Below are 19,820 nucleotides of genomic sequence, written 5' to 3' on the forward strand. Positions count from 1 at the left end.
AAATGCATGTGTTCTAAATAACGATCAATTCTTTCCACTCTAAAACTGCAGCTCTAAACTTCCAGATAATCAATCAAGGCATAAGCTGGGAGAACATTGTGCACATTCTGAGGTGGTGGGGGGATGGGATACCAGGCTGCTTGCTGCTTGTCTTTATTGGCACATTTACAGGACAAAAGACGCTGACGGAAAGTTGCGAACGGATTTAAGGTGGGCCAGATCTACAAGTTTTTTTGTAGGCTTTGGTAATTCTAGTGTTAAACTCTCCCTTGTGCAAGCAACAATCCCCACTTGCAATAAAACAATTACCATTATTTATCTGTAAAAGAAGGACTAAACTAACTGTCTCAATGACTACAGACCCATTGCAGTCTCCTATTGTGATGAAATACTTCAAGAGAATTATTATGAGCCACATTCAGATATTTATAGCCGATGCAATGGACCCACTACAGTTTGCATAAAGACCAAACAGGTCAAGAGAGGATGCAGTTTACATAGCATTGCGTACAGTTCTTACACACCTAGAGAAAAAGAACTGCTGTGCCCTACTGCTGTTTATTAATTATTGCTCGGCTTTTAACACTGCAATACCAGCTAAGCTCACCAACAAGCTCTCCACTCCAGGCGCGCCACCTGCTTTCTGTAACTGGGTCCTGGACTTTTTAACAGGCAGACTTCAGTCAGTCAGGCTGAGGAACAACATTTGTACAACAAAAATCATAAATAGAGGAACCCCACAAGGATGTGTGTTGAGTCCCATGCTGTACACACTCTTCACTCATGACTGTGTCATTTCCCAGCATTACACCAGTATTATTAAATTTGCGGATGATACCACCGTCATTGGACTAGTTTCTGGGGTTGACGAGTTAGCATACAGGAGGGATGTGGCTGGCCTTGTGAAGTGGTGTCAGGTCTCTTTCTTAACACTAGCAAAATTAGAGAGATAATTATTGACAAACATTGAAAAAGAGAACAGCACCCATTTCTGTACATTGAAGAGACTGAGGTGAAGAGAGAGACCACATTTAAATTTCATGGCATTAACATCTGTAAAGATCTCACTTAGATCTATCATGTCACAGATCTGACAGGGAAAGCCCAGAAGCGTTTATATTTTCCGAGAAGGCTGAGGAAGTTTGGAATGCCAAGCACAATGTTCAGCAACCTCTGCAAATGTACAATTTAGATAATCTTCACCTACTCCATCACAGTATGGTTTGGGAACAGTATAGCACAGGACCGGAAAACTGTAGAGTGAGTGGTTAAATTGGCACAAAATATCATTGGAGCAGCATTCCCTGCACTTGAGGACATTGATGACACCAGAGTTCTCAGAAGAGCCCATAATATTATTAAGGACACAACCCACCCACTACATGAACGTTTCATATTGCTGCCAACAGGAAGATGCTATAAGAGCATAGCAACTAGAACATCAAGACTAAAAGATAGTTTTTTCCCTTATGCCATCAGGCTTGTAAATAGAATCCATCCACTGCACCTCTCCTCAGCACTACTAGTGTATGTCTGGAGGATAGAAGGCCATCTTGAGACCATATATCTACAGAGCTTACATCAAATCATTTATTTATTTGCACATGTGCTCTTACTTCTGTTTGTTTTTGCATTTCTTTTTCACTTGAGTGTTTTTGTTTATTGTTGTGTATTCTTGTTTATTGCTGGAGGACTCACAGAATAAGATTTTCATTGCACTGAGTACAATAAAATTGAAGAAAAAAGTTTAAACTGCACAAGTCCAGGGGCCTCATGTATAACGCCGTGCATAGAATTCGCACTATAATGCTTATGCACAGAAAAATCCAGATGCAGGAATCTGTGCGTACTCCAACTCCCACGTTCTTCCGCTACATAAATCAAGGTCAGCGTGAAAAGTAACGCTCGTGCAAGCACTTTATGTAACGCCCCAACTCCTCCCAGAATTATGCCTCTTTGAATATGCAAATCAATATAAATCGCCCTTAAGCTCAGCCTTCTGTAAAAAACACAATGGGAAAAGAAAGATGGAGAATTTCAGCGAATACCAAGTGAAGGCAAAGTCACCGTGAAAGGGCAAGACGTAGCCCACCATCTGAGTGTCATATGAATGTTTATTAGGATACAGAGAAAAAAAAGGCACACAGTGGGGAAAAAGCATGAAATGTCAACTTCAATCTCAAAATTTCCACTTTAATCGCGTAGTTTATTTTGTCATTATAATAGAACATCATAAACTTCATCTTAAAATAGTTTAATTAACCAATTTCTCAAATCACATCGTAATTAAAGTAGCACGTTAAATGCTTTGTTTTGTATGTGATCTTCTATGTGCTCTATGTGTGTGAATCACTACATGCTTCTTAAACCGGCTCTCTTCCTCCGACAGGACACAGAATCCATTACATTCATGATATTACAGCTCTCTGAATAACTAAAATACTGAGATGTATACGTGATATCATTTTCATGATGATAGTTAAAGCACGTTATTAAACATGGGTTTCATGGTGCAGTGATTGTGTGCGACCTTCGATGAAATTATTTATTGCAGCAGTACTCAGGGGCGGCTCTATGTCCAATAGAGAAAGTCCAATGTTAACATGTTATCTTATGCACGGTGGATCGCCACACAATCAGCTCTGTAATAGACGTTAAGCCATCTGTAAGCTTAGAGCACCGATTCTTCAAAACGTTTAAGGAACATTGAAATATCTTCGTAGTACATTTTAATTATTCTATCCTTCACGCCAGTCCCAGTGAAGAATATAGATTATTTAAATGAAGTTAAAGTTTTATCTGTATAATATAATAAACATATTTTGCTGCATTTCATCTTAAAAATGATATTATCATCATATGTAAATACCCGCTTTATAAAGTGGCGCAGGTTGTGTAATATTATAACTGTAGTGCAAGTTTACAGTGAAGTAATTGTACTTATAAGTACAAACAGTTCTACAAGGAGCACTTGATTGAGTGCGTTTAAAGTTCTTGAAATGAAACTGTTTCTGAACTGCGAGGTCAGTACAGGAAAGGCTTTAAAACGTTTTGCAGTGGCTGAGACAGCGTGTCCTTGAAGCTGTATACCGATAATTCTCTTTCTGATCAGCTGCTGCTGTGATTCACACTCAGATACAGTGATATAAATAATCCGAGTAGTGCAGTGAGAGTAATATGGAAAAAGATGATCCGCTGTGGCAACTCCTAACGGGAGCAGCAGAAAGAAGAAGAAGGCGCAGTTAGAGTAACAACGCTAAAGCAGTTATGGTATTTGGTATACTATGGCTATTCCCTGGACCATTATATTGTTACAAGTTAATTACAATCAGATGCATTACACTAATAAACAATATGCGGTTAGTTTCAGTGTATTTATAAAGCCGCGTCAGGAAAATAAGAAATAACCACACAGGAACAGTAGCATTGCTTTGATGCTGGGTGCCGCCAGTTTGCAAAACCGAGCGGAGAACTTGCGTACGACAGGGTATGAGGTACCGTGGAAAAGTGCGTGGCTTTACGCCAATGGTAGGTTTTCTACATCGCGATTTGAATGTGGAAAAGTTCTTACGTAACATTTCTGTGCGTACGCACCGTTTATACATGAGGCCCCAGATGTTTGAAGCTTGTAGGAACCTACCCAAGGAGACACAAACTGTAATTGCTGCCAAATTGGTTATATAGTATAGACTGATGTGCAAAATTGGAAAATGTATCCATTTAAAATTAATTTCATTCAGGGACTGAACTCTTTCTGAAACCACTCTCTGTGTAGTGTAATATTCTCTTATGTCCCTTGTGTTTTCTGGGTGGTTATGATGTCATGGTGGTTGAGACCCCCACAACCCCGGCTATATATCTTACTAGGTAATAGGTTTCAGGAGCAATTGATTGGAGTTTATAGGAGTCAATTATGTGAGTAGTGTTTTTTCATATGGATTTATAAGATTTTTTTCTCTCTTTATTGCATATGGCCATGGATTGCGATTTGGGACTTGTTAGCTTTGGATTTCTTTCAGGCAACTCCTGTTTGATCTTTTTGAGCATTTTACTTGTATTTTCTATTTCTGAGTTTTCTCATTTATATAAAATTCTTTTTTTCAGAATGTCACTTAATGGTAGACTTTTTTCTTATTTTCTTTGGATATTTCATAATGTTAAAAACATTTTGAACTTTAAATGACAGTTTCCCCATTTTGTGCCTGGTCAGGTAGTATATGTGGGGATACTGGTTGGGGTGATATCATTTTGGAATGGCCAATGGAGATGCTTGCCTGTATTTGTAGCTTATTTGGAGGCCATACACCCTTTTCTATTTTTGGGCTGTTCCCACATAACACAGAGATGATAAGCAAAGATAAGTTCACACCTTTTGTGATTAGGAGTCTCAAGCACGACAAAATGGGAGCGCGACCTTCAAAATGCTACTCAAAAAGAAGCCCAGGGCCTTCACCAACATGCTCAGTTAAGGTCCACCCCACTCCAGCCTACTGAAACTAACTGCTGGTTTCCAGCATAGCCGGCCTCAAAAATGGAAAGCTTACTTATAAGCTCAAACAGAGTACAAGTCCTAAGAAATGCAAAAATGCCTTACATGGAAGTCAAAGCTGTGAAAAACACTACTTTGTAAAGACAATCCTAAATTTTAATCTTCCTAATTTATTTACAAAAATAGAAGAAATAATAAACATTATCAAAATACCTAAAACAATATACCTAATATGAAATCTGAGGCAAACAAGTCCCAAAACATTTATTCACAAAGAGGAAACTAAGGGCAAAGAAGAAAGGACTGAAAAAACTAAACTCTAAATGAAAAACACAATATTTACAGAACCCCAAACAACTTCAGTACTCTGGGTGTCACTTCTTATTAGAAGAAATAGCAGTCATGACAAGCCTCCTCTGGCTTAACCCATAAAACATAAATAAGATAACAATATATAAAATAATAAATTAAAATTAACAAATACAACAATAAAGCAAAAAAAAATACACATAAATTCAAACTGCTACATAATGGTGTCTTTGCAGTAACTTTAAAGAAAAAGAAGCACCTGAGGGGACATTCATCTTAAACTTATAAATGCTTCCTGAACTTTGGCTTACTCTGAGGGACATGTTCATGCATCTACTGTATATGCAGGTCAAGGATGCTTATCTACTACCTTGAGGATTGGAATCAAACTATTCTTAGAGTCCTTGCACATTACCTGAAACTCTAAAATGAGTCCTTCTAACACTGACTCAGACTGATTTTATCCAGTCTCAGAGAATATGTCTTGACCAAAGAACAGAGCCTTAAAATCTTGTGTCCATAAAGAATTAAAGTGTAGGCCTCACTGCTCCCAAGTAGCCAACTCACAAACTCAAGTTGCAGGCTTATGACCTGCACAGGCACAATAATGGAACAAAGTGTTTAAAGTCAAAGATCTTCACAAGAGGAAAGAGGAAAAAATTGCAGCAAAATTCTAGTCAATGAAAACTAAAGAAAGAAAATAAATAATATATTCAAAAACAAAATGTAATACTTGTGTGCCAGTAATGCATGAAAGGCATATTTTGCATATCAGAGACTTGAATTTAGGTTTGGGGGCTCCCAAATTAAAAAAAGGCTGATCTAGGTTGGGAATATATTTAGGTTTACTAGCAAGGGAAATCCAAATCTAGATGGTCTCAGGAACCATTCCTCAGTACTGTCCACATGCTAACCCCTTAGGATTACTGCAATGAAGCCCATAATTGGAGGTTATGGCTTGCCTAGGGACATTATGAAACATGCAGCACAAGAATATTTCTGATGACCCTTTCCTTTAAAGAGTATAAGGCAAATTGTATGGACTGAGTACTTTAAAAACATGGTAGCAATAAGATTGGACACAGTGTAGAGTGATAGAGAGATAGTGTTTGAGCTTTGCATAGAGGTATACAATAGTATGTTGTACACCATAAAGAAACAGAACCAGTAACAGGTTCCAAAATTATGGGGCCTTTTTCCTTTTGTATTTACTAGGGGGCTTCGCCTCCTGGTCACTTTGCTCACCAACCCCTGTTTTTGTTTTTCTGGATGCACACTTTTAAGATTTTTTTTTCTTTGAATTGTTGCTATTTCATTAGTTTCACTTTTATTTCAGAACTTCTGTAAAAACAATATTTGGAATTTTTCGAGTCCTAATGTGCTGAATCTTTTTAATGAGACGTGTTTAATGACTTTGTACCATAATTCAGGATAGATTTCTCTGTTTGGAATTTCAGCACAGACAAAACGATCTATATCATCAGCATTTAATAATTGTTTTTGCAAAGTAATTAATAAATGCATGTGAGGTAAACCACGTTTGTGAGATTCTCTGACTTAAACTTCAAAGCCTTACAATATTTACATACTTCTGACATATCACCTTTGTCCATGTATTCAATCTTTATTCACCTTTTCGTTATTTCTCCAAGTAATATTTTTTTTTGCGCTAATGCGATGTTTACTTTTTTTGTTTTGACACTGTCGTTTTTTTCTGCTTTTATATTCTGTATCTTGCTCTGCATGTGTTTCGTGTATACGTTTTTTTTGTCTATTGAATTCCAGTTTTCATTATCTCTAACCTGCTCTGCATGTGTTTGGCTCCCTTGTTTTTTAACCCCTTTATGAAGTTTTACTTTGTTTTCTACTCTGTCTTTTATTTCTGACCTTGCTTCATCCTGCTTTTGTTTCAGTGACACCTGGGGCGTCATGTATAAATGGTGCGTATGCACAGAAATGTTGCGTAAGAACTTTTCCACATTCAAATCGCGATGTTTGAAAACCTACCATTGGCGTAAAGACACTCACTTTTCCACGGTACCTCATGCCTTGTCGTACGCAAGTTCTCCGCTCGGTTTTGCAGACTGGCGGCACCTAGCGTCAAAGCAATGGTACTGTTCCTGTGTGGTTACTCATTATTTTCCTGACGCGGCTTTATAAATACAGTACACTGAAACTAACCGCATATTGTTTATTAGTGTAACGCATCTGATTGTAATTAACTTGTAACAATATAATGGTCCAGGGAACAGCCATAGTATTCCAAATACCATAACTGCTTTAGCTTTGTTACTCTCACTTCTCCTTCTTCTTCTTCTTTCAGCTCCTCCCGTTAGGAGTTGCCACAGTGGATCATCTTTTTCCATATTACTCTCACTGCACGACTCAGAGTATTTATATCACACTATCTGAGTGTGAATCACAGCAGCAGCTGATCGGAAAGTGAATTATCGGTATACAGTTTCATGGACACGCTGTCTCAGCCATTGCAAAACGTTTTAAAGTCTTTCCTGTACAGACCTCGCGGTTCAGAAACAGTTTCATCCCAAGAACTTTAAATGCACTCAATCAATTGCACCTTGTAGAACTGTTTGTACTTATAAGTACAATCACCCCACTGTAAACTTGCAATTTAGTTATAATATCGCACAACCTGAGCCACTTTATAAAGCGCGTATTTACATTGTGAAAGATAGGGGGCGCTCTCGCTCCCTTGAACCCCTGTCCACGACTCCAGACACCAGGTAAAAGTCCTCAAGTTGACTTTATTTTGTCGCCACAGTGCACAAAGCACACTCTCCACCACAATACTCATATAAATCACCAATAATACACAATAAATCAATCCTCCAGCTCCCAGGCGCGTTGCCACCCTTCCACCCAGCTCAGCTCGCCGTCTGGGAGCTCCCACAGTCCTTTTATATCTCCTGACCCGGAAGTGTTGCTGCCCAACAGTCCACAAGTCCTTATTCCTTCCGGGTCAGGGTAAATAGTCCTTTTCTTCAACCCGGAAGTCCGTCGCTCTTCCTGTGACGAACCTCCGGGTCACAGGGCACGAAGAAGCCCTCGGTCCTCCCTGCAGCTCCCTCCTGTGGCCCCACGCATCCAGCAGGGCTTTGCATAAAAACTCCAATGTCCATGATGCCCTGCTGGTCTTCTGGGGACCTCCACGCTGCAAGGAGGGCTCCACCTGGCGGCTTGGGGGTATTGGCCGGGATAAATGGCCGGCAATCCATCACAACATATGATGACGATATCATTTTTAAGGTGAAAGGCAGCAAAATATGTTTATTAAATTATATAGATAAAACTTTAACTTCATTTAAATAATCTATATTCTTCACTGGGAGTGTCGTTAAGGATAGAATAATTAAACATGTACTACGAAGATAATTCAATGTTCCTTAAACGTTTTGAAGAATCAGCGCTAAGCTTACAGATGGCTTAACTTCTATTACAGAGCTGATTGTGTGGCGATCGGTTACTTGGGGAAAGAAACGCACTGACTGCAGTGATGGCTACGCCAATATATATTGAATATAAAACAGAAAGAGAAAATAACAACACAGCTAAAAACACAGCGACAAATTTCGGCAAAAGTTAAATGCTTGTGTCATGAGCATGAGGCGGCTATGCATTGTCTGCAACGGACGTGGCCATCCACCGTGCATAAGCTACCTTACTGACATTGGCGGGCGAAGGAGCCACCGATTCTTCCTCTGCCCAGTGCCACCACAAGCCTAGACCGGCCCCTGAGTACTGCTGCAATAAATTATTTCATTGAAGTGAAACACATGTTTAATATCGTGCTTTAACTCCTATCATCATGAAAATGACATCACGTATACATCTCAGTATTTTAGTTATTCAGAGAACTGTAATATCACGAATGTAATGGACTCTGTGTCCAGTTGGAGGAAGAGAGCCGGTTTAAGAAGCAAGTAGTGATTCACACACACAGAGCACATAGAAGATCAAATACAAAACAAAGCATTTAACGTGCTACTTTAATTACGATGTGATTTGAGAAACTGGTTAATTAAACGATTTTAAGATGAAGTTTATGATGTTCTACTTTAATGACAAAATAAACTACGTGATTAAAGTGGAAATGTCGAGATTGAAGTTGACATTTCGTGCTTTTTCCCCACTGTGTCCTTTTTTTTCTCTGTACCCTAATAAGCTTTCATATGACACTCAGACAGTGGGCTTACAACTCGGCTTTTCACGGCGACTTTGATATGTGACTTCTTTTTTATTTCCCGCACTGTGCGATTTTGTGAACGTGAGCTTTCAAGTTTCTCCAACACGCTATGTCACTCGATCAACTTCCTTTTGTTGATTATACCACGGTTTATTTGAACAAATAGTATGTTTTTCCTTTGCCTCCACTTGGTATTCGCTGAAATTCTTATATTTTCCCCCATGCTTTTCCCATTGTCTTTTCACAGAAGGCTGAGCTTAAGGGCAATTTATATTGATTTGCATATTCAAAGAGGCGTAATTCTGGGAGGAGTTGGGGCGTTACATAAAGCGTGTGCATGAGCGTTACTTTTCATGCTGATCGGGATTTATGTAGCAGAAGAACGTGGAAGTTGGAGTACGCACAGATTCCTGCATCTGGATTTTTCTGTGTGTAAGCACATTTCGGCTTTTGTGCTTACGCCATGTTATAGTGCGAGTTCTACGCACGGCGTTATACATGAGGCCCCTGGTCTGTGGTGTTTACTTTCCCTTTTTCGAGTAATAATTTCTGTTTGTTTGCGCTACTGCAATCTTTACTTTCTTTTTTTTATACTTTCTAATTTTCCTACTTTCATATTCTTTAACTTTCTCCACATGTGTATTGTGCCAACATTTATTTTTTGAGCCTTTCAAATTCCACTGCTTTCATAATCTCTAACCTGCTTTGCATGTGTATAGCGCCATCTGGATTGGACATGCTTTTTTTTCAATTCCACTTGTTCCTGGCTGATAATTACTTATTACTTTTATAATCTCTAACCTGCTCTGCATGTGTATAGTGCCAACGTCCGAATTGGACGTGCTTTTTGTTTAATTCCTCTTGTTCCGGGCTGATAATTACTTTCCTTATTTTCTGTATTTGCACCTTGATTATTCTTTTTTTTTTTGTCTCTCCAACGCTTTTGAGTCTCTTTTCTCCACGCTGCTTTCTTATTCATTTAGTCGTCTACGTTTCATTTATAACGTATTGTCCTTATACGCTTTATATGCGTTGAGAACCCTGGATCTGAGTGTGCTCAAAGCCAAAACACAACTGAGTGTGTTGCTGCACGTGCTCTTATTTAGCTGTAAGTAGGGCATATCTTGCTAAAATCTCATGTTCTACGTCATCACAAGACGGTCCTGGGTCAATCTCTTGGCATAAAGTCTCATGTTTGAGGTCCCCGCGAGACGCTCCATGCCCAATCTCTTTAGACTCGTGGGTCTTTTAAATGTCTTCCGTGATCTTAACGTAAAGATCACGTCTCGTCGCCCTACTGTTTCTCTCCAGGATTTTTTTTATAATAGAGAGATATTATTTATTTCTGTTTTTTCATCTTCTGTACTAAAATAAGAAAAACATAATTTTGTACATACTGCATCTTAAATGACAGAGCCATTAACTGTACACGCTGGGTGGTGCCTTGATGAGAAAGAAGTTATTGAAATGATTGCAAACGCCTGGATGCAAGTTAAAGAAAGCACTATAGTGACAAGTACAGAATTTCATTACAACTAAATATTTTTTAGGTCCCTGGCAGTTCATTGTAACGGAATTGTACCTGTATAATTAAACAGAATGATATTTTTAAAACATTGAGTAACTTCCTTTACCTATGAGCTACAGCTTACAGTTGCTATTTACTGTACTTTGCAGTGTGATATTTTAAAATGTGACCACTATTTGAGTTATCCATTTGAAACTAACAGTCTTTAATTTGAACATCAGAGAAAAGTTTTGAGTAGAATATTGCTTAACATTTTCTAAAGTTAATTTTAAAAAATATTATTACATACTACTGATTTTTAGGACTACAGAACACACAGTAGAATTTATACAGAAAGTTAGCATTTGTGTTTGAAATGAACACTAGGGATTAATCACAGCTGTAGAAAATGAATGGATTTGTCTACTCAGGATGGTGTGATTGGAAAAAAAAAATACGCAAAGAAGGGAGCTACTGTTTTTTGAGGTATGATGAAAATGCAGAAGATAATTGTGAAGAACAAACACAGTCGCTTAGAGTTATACATTCTACTACACTTCTCGTAAGCCCTCATTCACATTGTCACATTCATACACATTTCTCTGTACAGTACTGGATTATTTAGTTTATCAAACCTGAATGAGATTTTTGACAAGTACCTGTTATAACCACTAAAAATCCAAAAACAAGAACACTTCTATTAAATAACAGGTGAACATAACAACTTAATTACCGTAAGAATACAAAGTGAATGAAAACTAAAATTACTTTTAATTTGCCTAATTGCTAATACTGCATTAATCTATTACTTTATCAGGTAACATAATGCCATTGACAAATATACCAGACACTGCTGGGACAACTTTGAATGGATACAATTCTTCACAAGTAGCAAGCACGTCTTATATTCAGAAAACAGAAGATGCATCTGGGATTACGACATCTCCATCCAACATTTTAACTCGATATACAACTGCAGACCCAGAAGGAAAAACAGCTGCCACTGGAACATCATCCTGGTTCACTCTCACTAATGTAACACTCTTAAAGGAAAATCCAAACTCCTCTGCTCTATTGTCAACTCGTGACAAAGCTAATTTAATTGTATCAGTGAATGCTGTATCCATATACAAGAATGAAACCACTGACCCAGTAAATGGTATGTATATACTGGTATAACATGTTTGCATTATATTATTATTCTTTCAATTGCTTCAGTCACATTTTGAAATAACACATTTATGTGTTAAAAGAAATTCAATTTTATTAGTCTTTTGATACTCAAATTAACAGACATATTATGACAAGAAAACCATCAATGGCCCTGTGGTCTGTAATACAAAATGTGCTACAAGTTCAGATCAACGCACATTATAACAACAAACTAGAACAAATACCTATAAGGGCAGAGAGGTGGCACTGAGGTTAGCACTGGTGCCTCACAAATATTGTGACCTGGGTTTAAATCATGCATCAAGTTGCTGTCTCTGTCTAGTTTACACATTCTCCACATTTTTGCATTATAGTAAATGCAGTAATAAGTCCCTCAGCATCAGCAAAGTGGAGGAGCTGACTGCGGACCTCGGTACACCTGGAAGGGTCATGTGACTTTTACCATTAATAGATTAGAAAGAATAGGTAACTTTTCAGTTTTTATGATCTACATTCTAGATTTCTTGTTGTGAATATTGTCGTTTGAATGAAGTGTTTTTGAGCAGACTCCGCCAAGAAGGCTTTATAATTATAGAAATGTCAAATAAAGGAAAGGCACAGGCTGTTTGGAGATAAAATATAAAAATAATAGGAAAATAATAAACCCTATGCCCCTGGAACTAAGTAAATAAAGTCGATCAACATCTGTTAGGTAAAGTGACAGGCTCATTTGCTTATGTGTCTGTTACCCCCATTTATCTCCTGCGTGTTTACTTTTGCCAACTATCTCTTTTTTCTCTGGATTATTTTCTTTCTTCCAGTTGAACCTTTGACGCTACTGTACCTCCTTATTTCTTGTCTAGGATGAGGAAGCATCTTACGTCCCCTTCTGGAACTCTTTTACATGAAAAGCCATGCCACTATTTCTGAGTTCAGGAGAGGGTGAGGAAACTCCTGAAGTCTTCCTGTAAGATCCCTTCCTATTGGACTCAGACATCACTGTGGTCATGAATTCCAACATTCTGTTAAAAGGCCCAAGAATCCTCTAAACATATGATAATTGTAATTGGGAAGAGAGTAGCATACAGAAACCGAATGGCATGGAAGATTTGAGGCATACTTCCAACAGTATCCTGAGGTCACACTGGTGGTCACGGAGTAATTAGCTCCAAGACTTCTTACCCAATATTGGAGTGCTGGGCTCCCTATCTGTTGTGGTCATTAATGTCCTAACTGCCTAGTTCCTCTCATTGACTGGCAGCACCACCGCAATTACCTTTTCTGCCAGGCCTCCTTTTAGAACATATTATCCTTATATATTAATTATATTCTACTCTTATTATTTTCAGTTTATCACTCTATGCTATACATTTCCAGTCTGCATCATGATTCAGAGATGTCTGTCCACATTCATCTCACTCTTAATGAGAATTGAATAATTCATGATTTTGTTAATTGATATAACAAACTATTTCTGCAGGTTAATAGTTCAAAACAAAAGAACTAATCTTTTATTTTAGAACAAAAACCACTATTTGTCCACAAGAAGCAATCATCAAACACCAGGCAGTTAGAGAATAAATGTTATAAATATCTTGGGACAATCATAGACTCAAAGCTAACTTTCAATAAAAATGCAGAAGCAGACACCAAAAAGGAGCACCAGCACCTCTACTGTCTACAGAAGCTGAATCTTTTCAATTAAAATTATGTCAACTTATGTCATATTATGTTGACTTGGTTGGAAATGTTAGCAACAAAAAAATCACATTGTAGAAAGAGCAGTAAAATAACAAGGCCCTTAATGTCAAATCTGACAGATCCATTTACTAGACAACAGAATTCACCCACCATATTCATAATTCAACCTGTTGTCTTCAGATCACAGGCTCAGGATTCCAAGGATAAAATAAAGTGCATTATCCTAACTTCATTCCAGCTTTTACTTGAACAAAAATCTACAGGCTTAGCTTGGAGATTGAACAGTTGTCATTCTTATTGGTCATTTGTCAAATCTTTATGTTTTTAAGATTTTTACAGGTAATATATGCAATCTAATAATATGTCAAAAGTACTGAATTATTTTCACTACTACTATTTATTTATTTATACAATGTTTATTTTGATGTCTGAATTTGAGCTTGTAGTGTTTATTGTGATGTCTTCATCTCTTTATAAAAACCCCTGCTGGCAAATTAAAATTCTCTTTTGGGAAAATGAATTTGAACTGAATTGATTTAAAATTGATTAATGCAGCTTGTCCTCAGGAACACTTTCGGACACTGGTTAGCACTATTAGTTGCTGTACTGCTTGCAAGTGTCAATTAACAGGATAATCAATGTCATTTTAAACCTTGTAGCAATCCATCTAATGTCAGCTACCACTGTTCACCATAACATTGTTTCCTCTTAACCAAGTCTATCATCACTGAAATTGGTGATTAATGTTCTGGGAAATGACATGAATGAACCTTTGAAAAAGATGCTTTGAATTAAAAAATACATTCATCAGGAATATTTTTTCTTAGGTTCCTTGCAACACTTCTCATTTACGTTAATGTTCTTTGGAACTAGATTCCACAGAATTAACCAACAAATGATGCAAGACATAAATATGCAATCTTGCCCAGAAGCAACAACAATTGCAGCACACTGGTGTTTCAAAATTGTACAAAAAGAAACTTTACATTCTAGGAAATTCTTGTTTTAGCTTGTTAGTGTTTTTAATTCTCAAAAAAAAGAAGAAAAAAAGAAACAGTTACATCTTGTTGAATTTTACATTCCTAACCCTGTCGCAGATCAAAATATTTTGCTAATGACCAATCTACATACTTGATGTGCTTATTGTGTAAAAATAACCTGAGATATCCTACATACAAAACCAAGCTGTTGCTGGATGTACTTACTGCAGTGCTTATACATAATACAAACATACTGAGGTGATGGACAAATTCGATCACCAAAGGGACCCCAATCACGCAGAAGAAGCACAATTACAAAGAAAATAGCAACCGAAAATATTTTGACCAACATGATTATCGTTTTGTCATTGCAATTCACTGTTTGTACATACACTTTACATGGTCACTATGTTAAATAAATATCCCACAGTAAACTAACAGATGGTTAGACAGCTGTTAGAATGTGGAGAGCTCAGATTGATTTATAGAAACAGAGAATCTCAATGACCTGGGATCTCCTATTATCCATCCATCCATTTTCCAACCCGCTGAATCCGAACACAGGGTCACGGGGGTCTGCTGGAGCCATTCCCAGCCAACACAGGGCAGGAACCAATCCCAGGCAGGGTGCCAACCCACCGCAGGACACACACAAACACACCCACACACCAAGCACACACTAGGGCCAAGTTAGAATCGCCAATCCACCTAACCTGCATGTCTTTGGACTGTAGGAGGAAACCGGAGCACCCGGAGGAAACCCACGCAGACACGGGGAGAACATGCAAACTCCACGCAGAGTGGACCCGGGACTGCGAGGCAGCAGTGCTACCACTGTGCCACCGTGCCGCCCTCTCCTATTATTATAATAAATTATCTCTACTGGCATCATGGGATGAACTGAGGATTCATTTGGCAGAAACAAATTTAAGGGTGGAATATGGATGGAAATAAGAAGTAGTATGGAATTGCCTTAAGCATGTTTGACTACGTATATTGAACTCTAGCTCTGTCATTGCTTTCAGTGAGTGCAGCACATATTTGGAAAGCTTACTATTAAAAAGGGACAGCCACATAATTTGACATCTTACATGTTATTTACTCTAAACATGTTTTTGAAATTTAACAGCAACATTTAAAAAGTACATAAAGAAATGGCAAATAATCCTGCACAACTGGCTTAATTTATTTTTTTTTCTCCAGCCGTCTGGAGTTTTTTTTTCTGTTTTTTCTGTCCACCCTGGCCATCAGACCTTACTCTTTTTCTGTTAACTAATGTTGTCTTATTTTAATTTCTTATTTTGTCTTTTATTTTTCTTTTCTTCATTATGTAAAGCACTTTGAGCTACTTTTTGTATGAAAATGTGCTACATAAATAAATGTTGTTGTTGTTAACCAGGCCTACTCAGATCTTCACCCCTGTAATTCAAACCTATTTTAGTCAATCAGTTGAGCCAAGAAGTGAAGGTAGGTGACTTCCAGGGCAACCTTCACCCACAAGGAAACAAAAGGCAGCATGATTTATAGGTTGAGTGTTAACAGCCCCTTGTTATTAACTAAATTGATCTTTCTGTAAAAATGGACTGAACAGGACAATATGATCAGTGGTTAACAAGAATTCAATGGGTGCTAAAGCAAAAAATAAATTAGTCTCTCACATGAAAATTAAATTATATCTAATTCAAAAATGACCACCATGTACCTTATACAGTATGTGGCATATACGCTGCATTACTTGCCAAAAGTAAACATTAGCTTTTCATTCTAAAATCAAGTAGGTAAGCATGTTAATAATAAATAAAGCTTTGTGAAAAAACAACCATGCAGTCATTGTGGGAATCCTGTGCCCCAACTGTATTGCCAATGGTTATGCCAATGAATGTAGTTACTGGAGTCTGGCAGAGGCCTTTTAAGAGCAAATAAAGTCTGAATGAACTGCAGCTCAATTCACAAAATATCTTTGAAATAAACATCCATATCAAACTGACTAGACAAATTCAAAATAGTTAATTCAAAAAATGGCATTGAAAAGATTTTTTGAGAGAAACTAGTCTTCTCAAGCAAATGAAAGAATTTCAGTTTGAAGCAAAGTTCAGACAATGATGGGGCAAGCAGCTAATTATCAAATAAAATGCCCACCACAATATTATAAGCATGGATGGCAATGCCCCTTAGGACAAAGCAAAAATTGTATACAAAATGATAAAACCTTATGATTTACTTTTAATCTGTATTAACTATGACACCTCATTCAAGAAATACATTTATCAGTAATCAATGCAACTCTTCAGTCTTGTCTGTGTTAATTGACATCACAAAAGTCAGACAGTCCAATGTTGATGCTAATCAACATTTTTCATCTTATGTACTAGCTTATAAAATCAAGTGTACTCTCTGTTATTAAAGTGCTTAAAACAGTATTTGAAAAGAAAGAGCACCCCACAGCTGCTGTGGACTGTTTAAATTTGACAGACTTTGTAAATCATCTGTAGTTTTGCTGCAATCTTTTTTAATACTAGCACTATCTTCTGAAGTGAACATTTGAACAGGGAGAGGGCCTCAGCTGACTTATGTCACTAGGCTATTAAGGCATCCATAAAGGCAGCTTCTAAACACTGAATGTCACCATCCTGTACTATTTTAACCAAATTTGGTCAGCCTAAACCACATAGAAGCTTTTATTAAGCCTTTCACTGAAAATGAAGTGTCTGTGTGTGTGTGTGTCTTAGTTATATACCACTTGGTATGGGATTCATAAAAGCAGTGCTAATGTTTGTGATGTGCCCCCTTTTGGAATGAAAGATGCAATGGATTTTATTACTACATGCATTACACAATATATCCAATAGAGGGTGCACTGCTAACATTTTTTTTAATAAAGCATCAAAATTATTAACGATATGTCTCTAATCATAATATATCCCTGTTTTATTTTTCCAAGGACGCTCTGAAGTAAGACAGTTTTTGGCTTTTGTCATTATTCCTGTAACTGTTTGCATAATTTTGGTTATTCTAATGATGAAAAGACATCTGTGGCTAAAGAGGTAAGCTGGTCTTCAAACACCTACAATTTTAACAAAAACACAATAATATTAAGCTGTTCTGTAAAATGTTTACTAATTGGTTGTTCAAAAATATTTTTAAATATATTTCTTATCAATTTATCTCATTTTTCTACAAGTCTATCTGCATAGGGCAATATGGCAGAGGTCATAACTTGAAATAAGACACTTTGAATATATGGCAAGCTATCATGAAATCTATAACTCTACTACCATGATAAAAAGGTAGCCTGACATTCATAATTAACAGGTGAAAAAGCAAAAAAGTTGTCAAGAAAGAGCAGAAGTCAGATCCAGACAGGCAAGAATATTATCAAAGCACTAAAGCCCAAGACATTAACCAATAATTAGAGTTGAAAACCAAAGCAAGCCCTATCTACCAAAAACAAATCTTTATCTAGCTAGCACCATGAGAGCTTTGACTAAATATTTTGGACACCATGAGTAGCATACGATCAAACTAAATAGTCTCTAGGCGATGACACCAGGACAAGCAATGTCAGGACAGCAATGGAAATGCATTACTAACAACAACAGCTTCTCTGAACCAGAAAAAAAAAATCACAAAAAAATATAACGATTATAATTATCAAATGGCCAGAATCACTGAAATAACAAGTAGTTTTTAAGAGCAATAAAATAGCCAGGATGAAACATGTTTTGATCTATACATATGGTTATAAATTAATTGTCAAATATTACATCTGATTTTAATTTTGGGAAGTTTTATTTTAATACTTTGTTTTGGAATATTTTACATTGATTATATTATTTATTTTAATATTCTTCCTTTTTTAAATCTTTCTGTTGTAGACTGAATGCCCCTCCATCATTTAAACCACCACCTCCACCTATAAAGTATAAACATGTTGATGGATATGATATGAAAGAAATTATTAAAGAATCACCTGTGGTAAACTGGTAAAAATACTGTGATATTTTTTCATCATTTGTATCTAAACAATTGTAATTTCAGAAATGTATTGAATTATGTGAAAATATATATTCAGTTTGTTCTCAGAAAGTCTTATGCAACCTTAAATTATTTTTTATGTCCTGTGACTTAAATTTTATTCCTTAAGGTCAATTTTAGGCTGTATTTATAAAGTCAGTTTGTCTCCTTTAAATATATTATTTTATATGAAATAAATTAAACAGCTGATCTCAAAATATTTTTCTGGAAATGAACATTATTTTAATTTGTATTTTTTAAATCGTGTATATATATATACAGTATGTATATATCTGTGGTGGTCTGGCACCCTGGCAGCAGTTGTGTCGGGGTGGCCATGCCTTCAGGGGATCCACTCACAAATTACAGGGGCTGTCAGCATAATTAAAGGAATAGAACATAAATAACAAATTGTTTTATTTCAGGTGGGGTTCCACCTCTGGCAGGGTTTAAATTCTTCCTTTATGTCTTTGTTGTACATTTTTATTTGTTTCTGTGTGTTACTATTGCATTTGTTTATGAATTGAATTATTCTTTATGTTTTGTGTGTTACTCTACAGTGGGCTGGCGCCTTGCTTGGGGTTTGTTTCCTGCCTTGCACCCTATGTTGGCTGGAATTGGCCCCAGCAGACCCCCGTGACCCTGTAGTTAGGATATAGCGGGTTGGAGAATGGATGGATGGATATATATATATATATATATATATATATATATATATATATATATATATATATATATATATACATACATATATTTATATACATATATATGCTGAGTTAATGAAACATTTAAAATGTACTCACTACTGAAGATGTTGAATTATATACTCATTTCTTGTAAATAATATTAAATAAAAACTATATTTCTAAAACCAAATGTTTCAGAATTTATTTGACAAATTTTGTCATCATAGTTAACGACCTTGGACCAATTTAGCTGCGGGCTTTTGTAGTCTACTTGTCATAAAGCACTAATTTGCATTGATACAAGAGTCTCCAATTCAAGTATTATTATTCTGGAGATGATACAGAACTAAAGATGACTATAGAAATGAAAACAGGAAAGAAACTACTAAAGTATGCTGCACCAAAGAATGAGATATGGGTTCATTTTATCAGAATATTTGTGTATAAAGATGAAAAAGTGCTAAAATACATCTAGTGGACAGTCTACTGCCTTAGCTGTAACCTGAAGTTCGCTTTTGAATTGTCCATCTCATGCCACACCTTGTGTTATTCATCTGTTTCTTATCATACCTTAGCTTTTCTTAATTAACCTGCAGTGTAGATATTAGGGCAGCTGAACCTTATTTGCAACCTTCGGGCAGCGTGGCAGCAGCTCGCAGTGGCCTCTTCGGACCATAATAGTGTTTTAACGTAATATTTGTTATTTTTATTTCTTTTCTTCCTCTTTTTCAGTAGTACATGTATATCAACGTGAGACGCTTCTCTGTTACCGATATTC

General features: G+C 36.7%; 1 protein-coding gene across 1 annotated transcript in view; it reads left to right on the forward strand.

Annotated features, from left to right (window-relative positions):
• Positions 1-18,599, forward strand: part of si:ch1073-15f19.2 (basal cell adhesion molecule) — a 74,332-nt gene extending 55,733 nt beyond the window's left edge. Inside the window, exons 12-14 of the mRNA XM_039744944.1 lie at positions 11,327-11,668; positions 17,284-17,386; positions 18,218-18,599. Of these exons, the coding sequence (XP_039600878.1) occupies positions 11,327-11,668; positions 17,284-17,386; positions 18,218-18,329 (557 nt within the window). The 3' untranslated portion in view covers positions 18,330-18,599. The remainder of the gene's footprint in view (positions 1-11,326; positions 11,669-17,283; positions 17,387-18,217) is intronic.
• Positions 18,600-19,820: the final 1,221 nt, after the last annotated feature.

This window comes from Polypterus senegalus, chromosome 2 (assembly GCF_016835505.1).
Source record: "Polypterus senegalus isolate Bchr_013 chromosome 2, ASM1683550v1, whole genome shotgun sequence".
Taxonomy (NCBI): domain Eukaryota; kingdom Metazoa; phylum Chordata; class Cladistia; order Polypteriformes; family Polypteridae; genus Polypterus; species Polypterus senegalus.